This window comes from Desmodus rotundus, chromosome 1, assembly GCF_022682495.2.
Source record: "Desmodus rotundus isolate HL8 chromosome 1, HLdesRot8A.1, whole genome shotgun sequence".
Taxonomy (NCBI): domain Eukaryota; kingdom Metazoa; phylum Chordata; class Mammalia; order Chiroptera; family Phyllostomidae; genus Desmodus; species Desmodus rotundus.
Window position 1 is genome coordinate 151,101,611 of NC_071387.1, and position 19,894 is coordinate 151,121,504.

At 34.3% G+C, this 19,894-nt stretch overlaps 1 protein-coding gene across 6 annotated transcripts in view; it reads left to right on the forward strand.

Moving 5' to 3' along the window:
* KIAA0825 (KIAA0825 ortholog) overlaps positions 1-19,894 on the forward strand; it is a 381,528-nt gene that overhangs the window by 55,314 nt on the left and 306,320 nt on the right. For all 6 annotated transcript variants that reach the window (XM_045197837.2, XM_053911865.1, XM_053911868.1 and 3 more), the window contains 2 exons: positions 16,176-16,338; positions 19,064-19,733. In XM_045197837.2, coding sequence (XP_045053772.2) covers positions 16,176-16,338; positions 19,064-19,733 — 833 coding nt within the window. The remainder of the gene's footprint in view (positions 1-16,175; positions 16,339-19,063; positions 19,734-19,894) is intronic.

Sequence of the window (19,894 nt, forward strand, 5' to 3'; positions counted from 1 at the left end):
TCTTATAACTTTCAAAGAATAGGTCTTTTACACCCTTGGTTAAATTTATAACTAGGTATTTTCTTTTTTTGTGAAGCAGTTGTGATTGGGATTGTTTTCTTAATTTCCCTTCTTGTTAGTTCATTACTGGCATATAAAAATGCAACTGATTTCTGGGTATTAATCTTGTATCCTGCTACTTTACTGAATTCATTTATCCGTTCTAGTAATTTCTTGGGTAGAATTTTAGGGTTCTCTATGTACAGTATCATGTCATCTGCAAATAAAGACAGTTTTACTTCTTTCCAATTGGGATGCCCTTTATTTCTCCTTCTTGTCGATTGCTATGGCTAAGACTTCCAGTACTGTGTTGAATAAGGGAGGTGAAAGCAGACATCCATGTCTTGTTGATCGTAAGGGGAATGCTTGTAATTTTTGTTGATTGACTATGATGGTGGCAGTGGGTTTGTCGTATATGGCCTTTATTATGTTTAGGTATGTTCCTCCTATTCACACTCTGCTTAGAGTTTTTATCATAAATGGGTGCTGAATATCAAATGCTTTTTCTTTGTCTATTGATATGGTCATGTGATTTTTGTCCTTCATTTTGTTCATATGGTGTTTCACATTTAATCATTTGCAAATGTTGTACCAACCTTACATTCCTGGAATAAATCCCACTTGATCATGGCATTTGATCTTTCTGATGTATGCTGTATTTGCAATGCTATTATTTTGTTGAGTATTTTAGCATCTGTGTTCATCAGGGATATTGGCCTATACATTTTTTTTAGTGTCTCTTGGGTTTTGGAATTAGGTTAATGTTTGCCTAATAAAATGAGCTTGAGAGTCTTCTCTCCTCTTGAATTTTTTGAAATAGTTTGAGATGAAGAGGTGTTTGTTCTATTTGGAATGTTTGATAAAATTTACATGTGAAGCCATCTGGTTCAGGGCTTTTGTTTGTGGGAGTTTTTTTATTTTTCCTTCAATTTCACTGCGTGTAATCTGTCTATTCAAATTATCCAATTGTATCTGATTTAGTTTTGGAAGGTTGTATGTTTCTAGGAATTTATCCATTTTGAACAGATTGTCCAGTTTGTTGGCATATGGTTGTCCATAATATTTTTTTACAATCCTTTGTATATCTTTGGTGTCAGTTATTTTTCCTCTTTCATTTCTGATTTTACTTATTTGAGTCCTCTCTTTTTTTCTGGATGAGTCTGGTTAAAGGTTTGTCAGTCTCGTTTGTCTTTTCAAAGAAGCAGCTCTTGTATTCATTGATCTTCTGTATGTTTTTTTTAGACTCTTTTGTTTATTTCTGCTCTGATATTACTTCCTTCCTTCTACTCACTTTGGGCTTTGTTTGTTTTTCTTTTCAAGTTCCTTTAAGTGTACAGTTAGATTGTTTATTTGAGCTTTTTCTTGTTTCTTGAGTTGGCTGTAATGCTATGAATTTCCATCTTAGGATTGCTTTCCCAGTGTCCCACAGATTTTGGGCTGTTGTGTTCTCATTTTCATTTGTTTCAAGGTATCTTTTGATTTCTTCCTTGATCTTGTTGTTGACCCATTCATTGTTTAGTAGTGTTATTTAGCTTCATGTCTTTTTGTATTTTTCAGTTTTCTTCTTGTGATTGATTTCTAGTTTCATGGCATTGTGACCAGAGAAGATGCTTGATATGATTTCAGTCTTCTTAAATGTTTTGAGACCCATTTGTGTCCTAACTTATGGTCTATCCTATTAAATGTTTCATGTGCACTTCAAAAGAATGTATAGTTTGCTGATGTGGGGGTGAAATGCTCTGCTAATATCTTAAATCCATTTGATCTAGTGTGTCATTTAGGGTCACTATCTCCATGTTGATTTTCTCTCTGGAAGATCTATCCATTGAAGTCAATGGGGTGTTAAAATCCCCAACTATGACTGTATTTCTATCCATCTCTCCCTTTATGTCCATCAAGATTTGTTTTACATAGTATTTAGGTGCTTCTGTGCTGGATTCCCAAATGCTTACTACGGTTATATCCTCTTGTTGGATTGTTCCCTCTATCATTATGTTGTGTCCCTTTCTGTCTCTAATTATAGTCTTGCTTTGAAAATCTATTCTGTCAGATGTAAGTATTGCTACCCCTGCTTTTTTTTTCCTTTCCATTCGCATAAAATCTCTTTTTCCATCCCTTTGCTTTTAGTCGGTGTGTATCTTTTGTTCTGAGGTGGGTCTCTTGGAGACAACATATTTATATATATATATATATATATATATATATATATATATATATATAGAGAGAGAGAGAGAGAGAGAGAGAGAGAGAGAGAGTTTTATTCTCTTATCCATTCAGCTACTCCATGTTTTTTGATTAGAACATTTAAGCCATTTACATGTAAAGTGATTATTGATAGATACATATTTATTGCCATTTTATTTTTAAACTATTTTCCTCTTTTTTTTTTTTTTTTCTTCTTCTTAAAGCAAGGCTTTTAACGTTTGTTGGAATGCTGGTTTGGTGTTAACCAACTCCTTTAGCTTTTTCTTATCTCGAAAGCTCTTTATTTCTTCTTCAGTTTTAAATGATGGCTTGCTGGAAAAATAGTCTTGGTTATGGGCCCTTGCTTTTCATCACCTTGAATATTCCATGCCAGTCCCTTCTGGCCTGAAATGTTTTGTTCGGAAATCAGATGACAATCTAACTGGAGCTCCCTTGTAGGTAGCTAACTGCTTTTCTCTTGTGGCTTTAGGATTCTGTCCTTGCCTTTAAGCTTTGCCATTTTAATTATGATGTGTCTTGGTGCAGGTCTCTTTGGGTCTGTCTTGTTTGGAACTCTCTGCATTTCCTGGACTTGTATGTCTTTTTCATTCACCCGGTTAGGAAAGCTTTCAATCATTATTTCTTCAAATAAGTAATGACCTCTGGCTCACTCTCTTCTCCTTTTGGTATTCCCATCATGTAGATCTTGTTACACTTCATGATGTCCCAAAGGTTTCTTAAACTCTTCTCATTTTTTAGATTCTTTTTTCTTTTTGATGCTCTGCTTGGGTGTGTGTGTGTGTGTGTGTGTGTTTTTTCTATTTTGTCTTCCAAATCACTGATTTGATCTTCTCCTTCATCTAACTGTTTATTCATTCCAGTGTATTATTCATTGCAGATATTGCATTCTATATTTCTGACTGCTCCTCTTTATGGTTTCTATGTTCTTTTTCACGTTATTGAGTATTATTATCATTACTCTAAACTCTATATGTGATAAATTGCTTACTTCCATTTCTTTTACTTCTTCTGGAGAATTCTCTTGTTCTTTCATTTGGTATGTGTTTCTTTGTCTTCCCATTTGGCTGCTTCTTTGTGTTGTTTCTATGTACAATTTTAGGTAAATCTTCAAAGACTCTGGTGCAGATCTATGTCAGATACTGCCTGTGACTTGCCCTGGTCCACCTGTTTGGACTCTCAATGATCCACAGCTTGTGGCTCCCTCTGCTGGGCCTGGGTGTGTGCAGACAGAACCCAACTGTGCACCAAGGCTGGCTTTTACCAGCACCAGTTCTGGGGAAGGGTTAGCTAAGGTCTCAGAGCTCTCAGAAATCTACCTTAGGCTGCAGGCTTTCTGTTAGGCTTTGTCTCTGAAATAGCCTCCACCTGTATCCTTCAGCAGCCAGGCTTAAGCTCCACAGGTTTGGGTGAGAGATTCCTACAGGTAGGACTATTGCTTCCCCTCAGGATGTTGCATGGAGGGGAGTGCTCTGCCAGAGAAAAATGGCTTCTGCAGTGTTGTGAATGACAGAGCTGAGGGATCCCGGTGGCTGACCCTTCAGGTCTCTACCAGAGCCATCAACCCCAGTCTTTCCTCATGCATCTCTAGTACACTCTTCCCCCATCTGCTGTTGCCTTGGGTTAGTGGTTGCAAACAAATTTTTGTACATTGGCCCTTTAAGAGGCTCTCTGCCTCTCTAGCTATCTCTCCCTGTTAGACAGGAACCCCACTGCTTTTCATAGCCAGATGTTATTTGGGTTCCTTTCCCAGTTCTGGTGCTTTAGGGTAGGGAGCCTAGCTTGGTGTTTAGACCCCATACTTCTCAGGGTAACCTCCTCCCTGCAGCTGCTGAAATATACCTCTGGAACTTAAGCCACTGTCCATAGGAGCCCAGCCAGCCCTCACACCTCTGCACTTCCTACCGGTCTCCATGTGGTACAGTGGTTTCTTCCGTAACTCTTCAGTTATAAGCCTTCTCTCCAGTTTCTGTTCAGTTGGTTATTTAGGTTGATTGTTCTATAATTTAGTTGTAATTCCAGTTTGGAACCTGGTGGGGAGGTTAGTGTAGCTTCTACCTACTCTGCTGCCATCATGGATCTTCTCATAAATATGCATATTTTTAATTTAAAAATGATATTCTATGTCATATTTTATTAATACAAATCTTAAATATAGCATATTTATGACAACCACACTATTATATATATAACTATTGTATATTATAATTTATATTACATATAAGTATAAAATAGCTGTATTGAACTTTAGTGTAATTACATAGTTAGGTAATTAATATATTATATATTTATACATTACAAGACAGAGTTTCTAACTCAAAGGAAATTGTAAATGAAAATAGATTAACAGTCATTTATATATTATATAAATTCCAGAGATGGTTATATTAAAACAAATTTTAGTATTTTTTAAAAGGTAACCTTCTTCATTCATACTAGCATTTAGGTTCCAGCAAAACAAAATAAGCCACTGAACATCCTAGCTTTTGTTATGGACTGCTTCACATTTATTTGCTAAACCATCTGTAGTTAATTTCCTGCCCTACCTGGTCAATAAGAAATCATATTTAGAAGTAAAACAGTGATTAAATTCTGTATTTTGCATTCATAAATTGTTATGTAGGTCAAAACTCATGTTATTATTAAAAAGAAAATGTGACATGGAATATAAGGATATAATTTTTAAATTAAAAATATTTTATTGTCCATATATTAAAACAAACCTTGAGCAGAACCACCTCAAGTGACCATTGATCTTTACAACGAATGAAATAAGGGAGTAGCTCTATGTACTGCATGCTACATTTAGAATCCAGTCTATTTTTCATCAAATTCAATTATGTTTTTATTATACTCTAGAGAATAAACATAATAGTATAGGGTGTATATATTTTTAAACATAAAATACTGAATAGTTACCATAGTTCAGAAGAGTGTAAATCATTTATGCACTCATTTATTGCCTTCTAACAGAATAGCTTTTAGAAAATTGTATGTCATGACGAATCAGTTATGCCACACTTACACTGCAGTAGTTGAATTACCTTTGGCATTTTTGTATTCAAACAGTTCTATTTGTCTCTCAGTGGTGTACATTGAATAAGTAATGAACATCTGTATAATATGGGTTTTCCAATACTTTTTAAAGAAAAAAACATTAGTAATTCATTTTTAAATATGGTATTTTTCCATACCCTTAAATTTTTAAAGTTGTATTTCTAGCAGTCATCTTGAATTCTAAGTGAGAATTCTTTCCTTCCTTCTTAATATCATCAGGTTTTATGAGCCACAAGGTCTTTTGCTTCCCCAAAGCAGTGATTCACCAGAATGGACCAGAGTGCCCAGAGGTCACTGAACCTTCAACTGCCCTTTAGGAGGCTGTCATTCTCTCAGAGTATTTTTACTTTTATACCCTCACTTCCATGCAAGTCAGAGCTAGGTGTCTCCTAGGTCTGATGGTGGAAGTCAGTGAGAATGAATCATTTACTTCAAACACATCTCAACATTGGCAATAAGAGGGTAAATAATCTACCAAAGAGGAATATATGAATGTTGTACCCACAGACTCAGTGAGTTCGGTAAGTTGAAAGCTGCACATAGCACTGAAATATTTTTTTGAGCTGAATGGACCTTATTAGTTTAACAGTGTATTGGGATATAGACGTTCTCTTGGACTCACAATGTAACATAGGATGATTTTTCTCCTGTTAATATTCAGTTGGGTAGATATAATTTTGTTATTATGAGTTTATTTTACCTTTCTGTTTTGTAATTATAGACAATCTGTGTGAACCTCACAGGACATCGGTTTTGCTGGTACTGCAAAGATTACTCCTTTTTTTAATGTAAAGAAAAAAAACAAGTGCTAGCATCGATATTTGTCTCAATCCAAGAGATCAGTTATGGGGGTGGGGTAGGGAGTGGCATCAACTTCTGTAGTAGAATATTGTGTACATGGTTTTTATAAATTTAACCATGCTTACTCATAGAGCATACCTATTCCATAGATTATACTTACTTCTCACGTAATGCTTCAGTTTTTTAAATTTATATATGAAAATTTTCTTTTGAGTTTTCACATGATGGCCTAAAGGTCTAGAAGAAGTAACCAAAACGAATCTTCAAATATGCTATTAACTTCAGATTTGTCACGGCACAACCACAAATCCGCCAGTGGGCACTCGCATTAATATATTTTATGGCCAAAGAAAATTATATAAGATGAAAATTAGTCATTTTAAAGACTATATTGTGTATTATGATTTATGGGAGTATTTTGGCACTTTAGTAATAACAAGAGAATGCAAATAAAAATTTGCTTGTTTTTTAATTTCCTGTGTCTGTACTTCTCTTTTGTGTTTCTCTATTCTTCTGTACTCCCATCTGACAGAATCTCTACTTTTTCTCATATCCTACTAAACGAGACCAGGTCACATGGAAAGATATCTGAAAGGTTTCCCCATCTATGCTTGAACCCAGAGTAAGACCTAAACAGCTACTTTCCAGTTTCTTCTCTGTGGGTCCTTTTCAGTATTCTCATCTTCCTCAAAATGAAAAATGTCTCCAAGGCACATGGCATCCTGGCCCTCAGCAGCTCAATAACCTAAATTTTCCCCAGCCCCATTCATATGTTCTGCTCTTTAAACTTCTCCAGTCTTCCCACTGAAGCTCCCAATCTGAAGTCTGGTGATGCATACAGGAAGAAATGGGGGTAAGAAGGAAAAAGATAAGCCACTCTCTGTTTCATGGTGGCCTTTTTCCCCCACTTTCTTCTCATCAATTTCTGTCACTAATGGAGCTAATAGTAGCTCCATTATTTGAAAGTCTGTGACATTTCTAACACCTTCCTCCATAGTTCTATGCTGTGTCTATTCAGTGCTTCCCTAGACCTCTGCTTTAGGGTGATGAGTACGATTACTCATCATCCTAAAATGTGGGATTAGTATGTAGCTCCATTAGATGATTGTTAATGGATTCTTTCAAGTAAAACAGAAATTTTAAGTATTTGACATTTTTTAATATAAAAATATAACTTATTTTTAAAAGTGTTAGCTTCACCTACTTTTGGCCAAATCTGTATAAAACAATAAAGAATTGTCTCCCAGAACACCCGGAGGCAAAATGATATTCTGAGAAGTCAATTATAAGTAAACTCAAAACTTTGTACCTTTACTAGGGTTACTTTACCCCTCAAAATAATAATGCCTACCTCACAAAACATTATATGGTGGATTAAATGAAGTTTGTGTATTTCAAATGCTTATCATAGTGCCTAATATAATTAAGGTTCAATAAATGTTAACTCTTTTATCCATTTTCTACTAAATAAGGTTTCTTATTGGTTAAATCTATTGTTAAATCACTTATGTAGTTTAGGAATATTTTATTTAATACATCTGAAAAAACCACACAGCTCTGATATAAATTCCTCATTGAGAATAATGATACCCTGTTTATAAAATACATTTATTCACTTTAAGAATGGGGTGGGTGTCACTTTTAGTTATTGACCACAGTTGAAAAATGGATCAATTGGACAAATAGAAGGAAGCAAGCAAATCTACAGCTATAAATATCAACACCTACTCCCAGAAATAGGGAGACAGATCCAAGGCAGATTATAGCTACCCAAGAGAGATACCAAGAAGATTTATTCGCATCAAGGGAGCAAGATCAAGGCACCCAGAAGACCTTTTTAGAATTTCCAATCATATCTGGAGAGAAAAAAAAAGAATTATTGTTTGAGGATATACCTAAAGAATGTTATTGTTATTATCTTTCCATGTAAAATAAGAAAAGGCAAGTGTCTGCTTGTTTTTAAACTGTTATGATAGCAAAAGTATGAATAATATTGTACTAAAAATCCAGACCTGATAAGGAGATTGAGCCAGCAATAGTTAGGCCACTGAGAATCATAGCTGATAGGGCCTCTAGCCACTAGAGGGAAGTAAGCCCCCACTTCTGAGGTAACAACATGGGGTGCCAGTGAAGACCTGGATCAGCTGTGAGGGCAAGACCAACAAGAATGAATGTGAAAAGGGGACTGAGCCCTAGTAACAAGATAAGACTGCTCTGGCGGGCTTATCTTCCTGATAGATGATTGATGCCTTGTTTAAACCCAACCCTGCCAGCAGTCCCTGGAAAAGGGTCTTGTCAGAGATTCATCAGAGTCAATACTTTGTCTAAAAATTATCACTAGCACCACCACCATTGCTAATCACAGTCCTAATTCTAGAATGTCACAACTAAGAATATCTCCCTATAGCACCTAGGATGGGAGCTGAGTGAGAGGGCTGGAAGCTGGTGCTATTACTTCCTTCATTTCGATTTTAAAGACTTTAACTTCTCTTTCCTGTATTCCCACTGCCTAAAACAGCCCTGGCACAAAGTCGGCTTGAAGACAGTCAGTAAATTTGTGTTGGGCACATTTGTTCAGCATGCATTGTGTTTCCTTTATCTTAAACTCGTGTGAAGTTAGATGAGTAGATATGATAGAAGAAGCTGGATGTGATAGAAGAAGCTGTCATCGACTATTTTTCATTAAATATTTTTATGTTATTAAAGTAATACATACTCATGGAAACTTTCATTCAGTAGGGAAAAGCAGATATAAGGAAAACTTGAGTATGAAGAGAGATGGGGAAAAATTTCCTTCCTCCTCTGACCCTACTAGTCTTGTTCTTCAAAGGGAATGTATATTGACAACTATATATTGTGAACTATCCAGAAATATCTCTACGTATATAAGCATGTATCCCAAAATACATTTTCTTTTTTTACCCAAATGGGAATTATACAGCATTAGACCAAAGTAGGTTTACAGATGTATGTGAAACACAGTTTATTCTTGTATTATTATTTATTAATTATTATTTATTTGTATTACAACTGTAAATCTACTTTTGCCCACCTTGTATGCATGTATCATAGTTAGATATTTTTACTTAATATATTTTTTAAAATCTCTCCATAAAATTCTACTTCATTCTTTTTAATTTTACTTATATGTGTATCCAACAGTTTATTAAGCCAGTTGCCTGTTGCTGAGCGTTTACCTGAAATGCAGTCTTTCTGCCATTACTACACACCCACACGCATGTGTGTACTTCCTATGAGCACTGATCTACGTGATAGTCTCTTAGAAGTTATACAGGTACTCTTGCAAAATTGTACTCCAGCAGGGCTGCCCCAGTCTTTTCTTGCATTGACAGTATATGAGAATGCGTGCTGTTTGTCCTATGTCCTTAAAGTGTGGCCATAGGTTTTATTAAAACCCTCAGTTTGTAACTTCTAGCCAAATCTGTTATCTGGCTTAGTGGTTGAATTTATCCAGGCAATGGAGATAAAGACAGACTAAAAGCATTACCAAATCTCTTCTGATTCCCATTATTGTGTATGTTCTCCCTCTTCTTTTTTTCTATCTCTTTTCAGGAAAAGAATCAGGGAATTGGCATAGAGTTAACACTAGTGCAGATTCCCTGCTTTCCTCCTGATTTCAGTTTGTTTGCACTCGGGGTGGCCTACTTCAGTAACTTCGGTCCTAACTTCGAGATTCTAACTTCAGTAACTGTCCTCAGAGGACTAGACAAGCTTCCATAGATAACAAAGAAAGAACAGTAACTCATTTTGGCTTGTCATGGGTAATGCACTGTCATGTCTTTATGTCTCTATTGAACATTTTTGGAAAATTCTTTTTAGAATGTTAACAAAGCCCTGTGTCACGTCTGTCTAGGACTCATAACTAGTCTGTGAAAAGTGATTGCAAGTCAGATATAAATTTAAGAGGGAGAAGGAGAGATCTAACTGTGTCTCAGGATATGGTGCAGGTTGACTCTGGTCAGTTCCAGCTCACCGTGGTAGAGCCAGGACTACTCTGCCATTGACTGGAAGTTTGGAGAGTATTTCACAATTTATTGACTCTGTTGAAAGCGCTTTAGATTTTGCAGGTTGGCATAGCTACACACTGGGTCTGAACTTTCTTAAAGCAATCTGGACTATTTAAGAGACTCTTAAGACTTTGTGGTGAGGATTGGTGGTATAAAGCAACAAACTACAGAGGGTCCTGACTCAGAAGTTTCTCTCATACTGTGTTCCTCCTACAATAACTCGGAACAAAAGGAGGGTTAATAATAGAATCTTGAGAGGATATTAATGTAGTCCAGATGAGGGATTAAGAATCTGAGCCCAGTCTTTTGGGATAAAAATGGAAGGGGAGGATACATTTGAGAAAGATTTAAAGACATGGTGTTAACAAGATCTGGTGTTGAGGGAGTTTTTTCCTTGAAAATATAGGTAAAACATTTAAAATAACCAAAATCTCTCTGAAACTGAAAACAGTTCAGTATAAATGTTTAATTTCTTACTATACATTTTAGCCATTGTAGTTGTTTTATGAATCCTTTTCTCAGCCTTTAAAAATATTGCTCAGAAATATCTTTGTCTCAGGAAAATGAGCTTTTATTTCATGGCTTGCTTATAGTTTACACACTAGATTTTATACATCAGCACTCTTCACTATCAATTACCTGTTATTTCCATGGAATTTTAGTAATCTAGTTAGATGAGCGAGACTTAACTAAAACCCAGAAAACTCTTATCTCACAACTATTTCTTTGTGCTTTTAAACATATAATTGAATTGAAAAAGCCTTTTCCTTAGACTGAATGTATATTCTGGGTAAGAAGTATAAATAAGATCATCAAAATGTAACAGCATTACAAAAGTATTCAAATGTTTAATTTCCCATACTATAAAAATAATAGTTAATCTCTGTCATGACACTGCTATCCTGATTTTAAAATAAAAATTCTAACCTTCTGTGAAAGCAGACATGTATGTTTTCCACAACCTTTGCATTAAAAAAAGTTCTCATAATTTTTACCAGTGAAACATATTTTTCCCTTTTAACTCTTTCGTGGCTGAATAATAAAGACTATATGTTTTAAATTATAAAAGAGCTTTTACAATAAGCTTAAATTTTAAGATTTTATGTCATAATTATTCTCTTTTTCTCAGTTCCTCTCCTTATCCTCAACTGCACCAGCCCCCTATCATTAGGCTCTTGTGCTAATGTTGTTTTTCAGTTATGTCTGTTGAATTGTAGGACGTCTCAATCCTTCGGAAGTACAGTAGTACAGTATTTCCTTCGGAAATACATATAAGAATAAATGTAGTTGTGAGCATAAAAGTAAATTCATATTTTATTATCCAAATAAATATAGTTTTAAAGTGACAGAACATTAAGATTAAATGATCAACACTGAATTCTCAGGGGTCAAGGGTCAGGGGATTCTAACTACAGTGATTCCATTAATTTTCTTTTTTCTTTAAGTATTAAGACCCTTGCACATAATGTTTTTTTTTACTAGGAGAAGCCTTTTCTACGCCTCCCACATGGACATTTAATAGATCCCTCCTGTGCATTGCCTTAGCATATTATACACACACCTTACCAAGTTTTACTATACTGTAGTCATTTATTTACTTATCTCTCTCACTAGCTGGAAACCTTTAGGTTTGGGATCCTGTCTTATTCATGTTTGCATCCCTAGATCACAGTGCCTAACACATATCCACCATTCAGTTAATGAGTATCAATCAAACATGCATTCTTTCAATGAGCAATTTTTATACTCAAGGAACCTAGGTGTGAATGGGAAAATTACCACAGATAACCTTTTAAAAAGCATACTGCATATTGCATTTTTAAAATGTTTCATAAATTGATTTACATACAGACTCTCAGTAATGCAATCCACTTGCATACATCATTAACTTGGATAATTCTGAGTTATTATAATTAAAGTACTTTGGGGTTCAAATTTATTAAGAAATATTGAGACATATGAAAAGGCATATAGAGGACCATGGTAAACATTCATGCACCCACTATTCAGTTTAAGGACTAAAACGTTACCAGTTACCGGTACTGTGAAAAGTCACTGTACACCTCTCAGCAGTTTCATCCTGCCTCCATCCCCACTCTGGATTTGGTGACATTGCTCATCCCAGCACATTCCCTTACACTTTTACCACCTATACCTGTAATTCGGAACACTGTGTAGCCATATTTTCCAACTCATATAAATAATATCACACCGTGGTTGGTATTCATTGGTAACTTTTTTCCCTCAACATTGTATTTGTTAGATTCAGCCATGTTGATAGCTATATTTTTCCTATTTCATGACTCTGTTCTGCAGAATAGACTTAAGTAAGCATTTTCCTTATGTTGGTCATTTAGGATATTTTCAGTGGTTTTAATATTACAAATAAAGTTAAAAAGATGCTTTAAAAAGTCCTTGCTAATAATCCAACAAATGGTGTAAATTTGGAGGTATAAACTATTTAGGGAAAAGATTCTGCTTCTGTTTTATGTCTTTACATTATTTGGCCTAATGTTTGGGGTCTAACAATAAATGTGCTAATTGTATTTCTATTTGCTGAATTACCTTGGTTATTTTTTCATGACTGACCTTGCTTCTAAAGAAGATTTGAAGCAACTTACAGTTAAACAGAAAACACTTAAACCAAAATAAAGGCAAGTACCATGTTATTTCAGAAAACCTAGACTAAAATCTGCCTTATCTAAGTCTAAGGATATCTAGACCTCCTTCCACCGAAGATTACTATCCCTATATTACTACTGTATATAAAAATATTACTACCATATAAAAAAGTTATGTTTTAGAGGTTGATAATTAATTTTTAATTTAACTTTGACCTAAATTAAGGAAGATAAATTGTCATAATATATACCAAACTGACATTCATTCTATTTTTTTTCATTTTTATTTTTATTTTTTTTCCATGGGCACTAATTTTTACTTTTTTGATGAATAAAAATCATGTACATTTAAGGTATATAGCATGATACTTTGAGATGTGTATACATTATAAAATGATGACTACAATCAAACTAGTTAACATAACTATCACCTCGCATAGCTATCTTTATGTGAGTGTGTTGTGAGATTACTTATCTCCTCTCATAGCAGATTTCATACCTACAGTATTAACTGTAGTCACCTTATCGTAGACCTGATGTACAGAACTTTTCATCTTATAACTGAAAGTTTGTACCCTGTGATCAGTGTCTTCCCTTTTCCTCCAACCCCCAGCCTCTGGTAACCATCATTCTACTTTCTATTACTATGAGTTTGACTTTTTTTTTTTTTTTTAGATCCCACCTATGAGTGAGATCATGTGATATTTGTGTTTCTGTGTCTGGTTCATTTCACTTAGCACATTGTCTTCCAGATTCATTCATTTGTCACAAATAGCAGGGTTTCCTTCTTTTTTAGGGGTGAATAATATTCTACTGTGTATTTTGCCAAATTTTTTAATTCATTCATTGGTTGATGGGCATGTAGGTTGTTTGCATATCTTGGCTACTGTGAACAATGCTGCAATGAACATGGGAGTGCAGGTACTTCTTTCAGATACTAATTTTTATTTCCTGTAATATATACCCAGAAGTAGAATTGCTGGATCATGTGGTAGTTCTATTTTTAATTTTTTGAGGAAATCCACACCGTCTTCTGTAATGGCTATACCAATTTACAATACATTCCCACCAAAAGTGCACAAAGACTCGCTTTCCTCCACATCTTTGCCAACACTTATCTTTTGACTCCTTGATAATAGCCATCCTAACATTTGTAAGGAGGTATCTCACTGTGGTTTTGATTTGCCTTCCCCTGATGATAGTGATATTGAGCACCTTTTTATATACCTGTTGGCCATTTTTATGTCATCTTTGGAAAAAGTGTTTATTCAGTTCCTTTACCCATTTTAAAATTGTATCTGGTGTTTTGTTTTGCTGTTGAGTTATATGAGTTCTTTTTATATATTTTAGATGTTAATGAAGAGATTTAAATGTATCTGATGAAAGACACCCATTTTAAATTTTGAAAAATTTTATTTTGAATAATAATCAGGCAATAAATGTCTAGACTTCAAACCATTGCACTTTGAAAACAAGATGTATAGACAGTGTTGAATGGTAGAATGACAAGATATTTAGCCAACTAAAAACCAAATCAGGTGCAGATAATGAGTTCTGACATTTTTAAATTGTGACAAAATACTTTTAAAAGACAACTGTCTTAGGTTCTATCAATGAGGGACTGCAACTGCTCCATCCCTTTATCAGTGTTTGGACAAATTGGTAAAATATCTAGCCCTCTATAGGCTTTATTGTATTTATAAATTGTAGTTATTGGCCTCTACCCAGATTCAGATGTTAGAGATTAGCCGAAAAGCTGAGTCCTAATTGAAACAGACTTAGGCAGACTAACCACGGGAGCCTTTGCAATTCACACTGCTGTAATCTATTTAGATTTCACGGACTGACACACCTGAGGGTGCTGCGATAAAGACCTTTGATACAAGGCCCCTGAAGGCAAGGTGTCTGTTTAGGGCATCCTGTTTCTCACTCTGTAGAGGTGCTTTCATAAGTTAAGAAAATATATTCCAATCTCATGTTAGACTTAGAACTGACATTCCAGAATAAAACTGTTTCATGAGGAAATTGAGTGACCAAAGGAGGTATTGTTCTTCTTTTAAGTTCTTTGTTTTCATGAGAAGGCTCTCTGAATCTCAGAATGTATTTGTTTGAAGATAATTCAGTCTGAATTCACTCACACTCAGAAGTCTCCTGAAAAGCCTTTCTTAGAGTTTTACAGTGTATGTTTTATAGATAACACATACCTGATGAATTTTGAAAAGTTTCATATGCCATCAATTTTAATAATCAGAGCTGGGTTTCCAAAGCCTACATTTTTGGTCACATAGATTCTATAATTAATAGCAATGATATTTTAAAAACAGTAGGAAAATTTTAATAACAAATATTTCTTAATACTGTTAAGAGGCAAATACATAGCTGTAAATTTTGGTTTTAAGAGGTTCAGCTTCAAATGAATTTTCTTTTTATAAGCTTTCTCGCAGTTTAGATATGCTGCCATCAGGTGGTAGTAATATGTCATATCCGTGTGGCTCCATCTTACCCCACAAAGATTTGTATCATGGATGAACAGACTTTTATATAAAAAGTAAAATAACATAGTATATCTGCTTCATATCAGAGCTGAGGATACTTTGAATGAACCTTTAGAAGCAGGTGCATATTGGACATATTTTCTCATTTCCCCATTTATTTAGTGAATGAAGAATTTTATTACTTCTAAAAAATTTGAAAATATAGAAAAATAAAATTAAAAGCCTCAAATTTTATCACTCAAAGATAATTGCTATTAACCTTATGTTTTATTTCTGTCCAGTCTTCTTGTATATGCAATTTTCAGTATGTTTTTATTTTTTGGAGTAAAGTTCGATGGCAGGAAAAGGTACTTAGCTATAGTAACAGTGTATATACAGTAACAGCTATAGTAACAGTGTATGGTAACAGTGTATATAGTAACAGCATGTATCTTTTTCAACTTTTAAGATTATTAGCTCATTGTATCTGCTTTGTCACTTCTTAATATTCCATTTATTGAAGTTTTCCATAATTTTATATACCATTTGCCTATTTGTAGATAATGTACATTTCTGGTCTTCAGTCATCAAAAGTATCCTATCTCTGCCTACTATCCACTGCCTGTCAGAAGGCCATTATTTCATTGCATCTGTACTTGATTTTTGTTTTAACACAAAATAATTTCTAATTTACCTCTGAGCAGCTGTATATCTTATATCATTCCTCTATTGCATTTGAAATGAAACTTCCAGAAAATTTTAACTTTCAGTTTCAATTATGAATGAAAATATAGACTCTCTGTTATTATTTCCATATCATATGAACATTTTATAATTTTGTAAATTGTGTGCAACCAGGTACCCATATAAACATTTCAGGGCCTGTGATATTATGAGACAGAGCTACTACCTACTTCTTCCCAAAATCATTTTTTCTTTTCTTTTTTTTATAGCTTAGAACATTGCATTAAAGAAATACAGTGTGAAGTTAACAAACAGTGTCCAGATGTGCGGCTGCAGACAACAACTGACTGTTTTGAGTGGTTAAATAACTATAATTCATCTAAGTCACCTTCTGTTCCACATGGAGATCTGATAAACTTTCTCAAAATACTGGTAAAAAATACCTTTGCTTTATAGTGAAGGCGGGGGGGGAACAAGGAATGCGGTTCATTCAGTTTCTGTTTGTGGATATTTGTTTTAGAGACCGTGTTTGCCTGCCGTATCTTGGGGTTTGTGTCTTGTTCTCTTTCTGTGTCCCCAGTGGCACTCCATAGACGCCAGTGAGCTATTCGATTTGATTTTTTCTATGATGTTTATCAATAAAATGAAGTTTTATATAAGTAGAGATTAAACATAACTCCTGAGGGATTTGTGATTTAATGTTTATCACAAAGTATATTCCACAATTGTCTACCAGAAAAGTTTATATTTATTACATTTTGTGTTCCTCCACAACTAGTCATTTTCTCTCTGTGTTCATTATTAAGCATAATAAGATCACCATTGATTTTACCTATTAAGTAGCCTTGTCTGTCATTCCCTTTATCCCCAACCGGCAGTCATGTCCAGTTCTTTCAATCAAGGCAGCACTTTATATGAAACTATTGTCCATTGGTGGAAAATTATTATGTTGCTTATTTCTTGATACTGACCACCCTCTATGTTAAATAAAGTTTTGTTTATTTCATCACTCCTATATCTACAAGGGTGCCTAGCTTGCAAAAACGGTTTCCCAGAGCAACAGCACAAGTGTTACAAAGCAGTGTTTCTGTAGCTATGGTTTTGATTTAATTTAGGAAAAAAGGGGACACCATTTTTGTCTGAACATCAAACACTGACTAAGGCAAATGTGGGAAATATCTGGAGGTTGTAGATGGCTTAGGATGACAGAATCAGATGCAAATAGTTTTTGGCTGTTATTGCAGATGTCTCTTTAATGTTTACAAAGTAATAAAAGGAAGAGAAAGGAAGACTATGTGCCCTGAAGCCTTATTCTTTTAAGAAAATCCTCTCACCCATTATCTCTTGAAGGTAGAGCCTTGAAGAATAAATATAGATATAGTTATTCCTTTAATTTCTATTAAGAGCCATGTGTATTGAATTTCATTAATATTGATGTAATGATGCTTTCTCATTTAATTAAAAGCAAAAGCTTTTAATTATCTTTTAATTTGTCACATATAAGTCATTTTCTATTCACTGCAGGGCAAAGGCCGCCTTAGTTTTGCTCAAATTCATTAGACTGATAGCCTTGTTTGAGACCTAGGGATTTATTTTTACATAATTGATCATGTAATTTTGAGGAAAGACCACATTATCAAAACAGATACAGTTTAAAATGACCTTATTATCAAGTTTTCACATGATAAAATTGTCAATCTGAACAGCATTTTTCATACAACTGTTTTTTTCCATAGAAAATTTTCTATTTATTAATTATCTAGCTGTTTAAATAAGAAACAGGTCCTCATTATGGCAATTATCCTGAAGTTATTTTTAAAATTTAAGCAATCAGACTAAACTCATATTTTAAATCTCTGTAATCTATTATACTTTGCTTGATCAAATATTTACAGTTGTTGACTGATTTAAAGAAACCCTAGATTGTGGCACTAATATGACTCACTTGCTTTATACAATTGACTATAATACTGATTTTCTGGACTCTATCTAAGGACGTTTCTCTTCTGGAAATATCAAAAGACTAAGTACATGGAAAGAGAGAGGAGCTTCAGCAAGGCCAGTGTACTTTGTGTCTCTGCAGAGTGCAGTAAGGTGCACGAGGACGAGGAGAGTGAAGCGGGGGATCCATGCTGGGTTCTGCACTTGACTGTGACATTCGGAAAGGAACTTAGACTGCACTTTAGTGTTCTCTGTAGGTTGGGTTTTTAAAGACCTGTGTCATAGTGTTTTCAAGATAAATAAGCCAGAAACTGTATGGAAAAGTGCTTTTTCTATAATAAAATTTTGTATAGATATTGGGTATTATTTATCACAGATACAATATTAAACTAGACATGACAATGCTTAGAATGACCTAAAGCAAACTTCTGGGATGTGTCTAGGAGTTGTTCCTAATTCAGAATCACACATAATACCTGTGGTATCTTATCAATAAAAAATGTCAACACCAGTCTTATTTTATGCCACTTGAACTTTGCATCCATTTTTCTTATAATCAGCTTGTTGCTACCTAGAGAATTGAAACTAATTTCAGTATTATCTGAAGTAGACGTAATTTAAAAAGTCAGCATGTAAAGAGAATGTGTACAAAGTCCAAAAAGAGAGTAATATTTTGTCCCTTTGCTATTCATAACTACACCTCCCATTGTTTTTTGTCACTGTGGAAAGTATAAAGTATAAAGGGATACTTTCATATCATCTTTTGGGGAATGATTCTGAAAGTGTTGTTTCCCCACTTTGAGTTATTTCTTTGGAGAGAACTGAAATATTCTCAGATTAATTTCCAAAGCAAAATCCTTCTTAACATGACTCTCAAAATGGAATTTAAATGAAAGTCTTTAAATGTGTTAAATTTTTATTTCTCAGGAATGTTTAAGTTGCAGTTTTTATAATGCCTAGGTCATACCAAGGGCTGGATAACAGCGAGGGCTAAAGTCTGTATGTCTAGAAATTGAATTGAAAATATAGTTTATCACTAGCTAACATTCTAAAATATCTTAATTGGTTGCATTGTAAGTACTAAAATAATCTTGAAGAGAATCAGAGTATTCTGATTTAAAATGAATTATGAAATTTTATATGACTGTAGAAATAATATTTTTCTGTCACTCCTATAGTGAATCACATTTCTAACATTATAACTTACTTTTATTAGCAAGATTTGTTGAAGAATGAACAAAATCAAGAAGAAATGATACTGAATTTACTTTGGGACCTCTCCTGCCAGAGCAGCATTTCATTTCCATCAACTCTGAGTGAACCCTCTCTCCACGTCCTCTCTGGGACTTCTCTTCATTCTGTTGAAGATCATTCCTCTATGGATGTAGTATCTATATGGGATGATATAAGACTACATCTTCGACGTTTCTTAGTGAGCAAATTACAAAGCCATAATGAAATAAACAGTTTGCAGCAAAAAAATTTGTTGAAAAGTGAGTGCCTACGACAACTCTTGTTTCTTTATCCAGAATCAGAAGTTATACTCAAGTATCAAAGCATACAGAATAAACTGTTGGCTCAAGTTCTGCAGAACTGCTTTCCTTCTTACAGCAGAGAATCGAATTTAGACAGAATAGTTCATGGATACCAAAGTGCAATGCTTAAGTTATACTCGCTGATAAAAGAGGATTTTAATACACTGCATGAAATTTTAGCTCCATCCTCAACAGTGAAATTCATTAAAGAAACTTACCTGGATACTATTACAGAAGAAATGGCAAAATTTCTTGCAAATTTTTGTGAGCTGCAGTTCAAAGAAAGTGCTGTTGGTGTGATTAAAACAAGCAAGCGCTCCAGCAGGCATAGAGGAGCAGTGCATGCTTTGGGTTAGTGATTTTTACAATTTCTGTTTGGTTTAACTTAAGCCTTTTGATAGCTTTAATTATCTAACATTTTTCTATTTGGTTAAGCCTCATTGCAAACTTGAAAATAAGTAGGAAAATAAATGTTATGAAATTTTGCAGAACACATTTCTCATATGCATTCC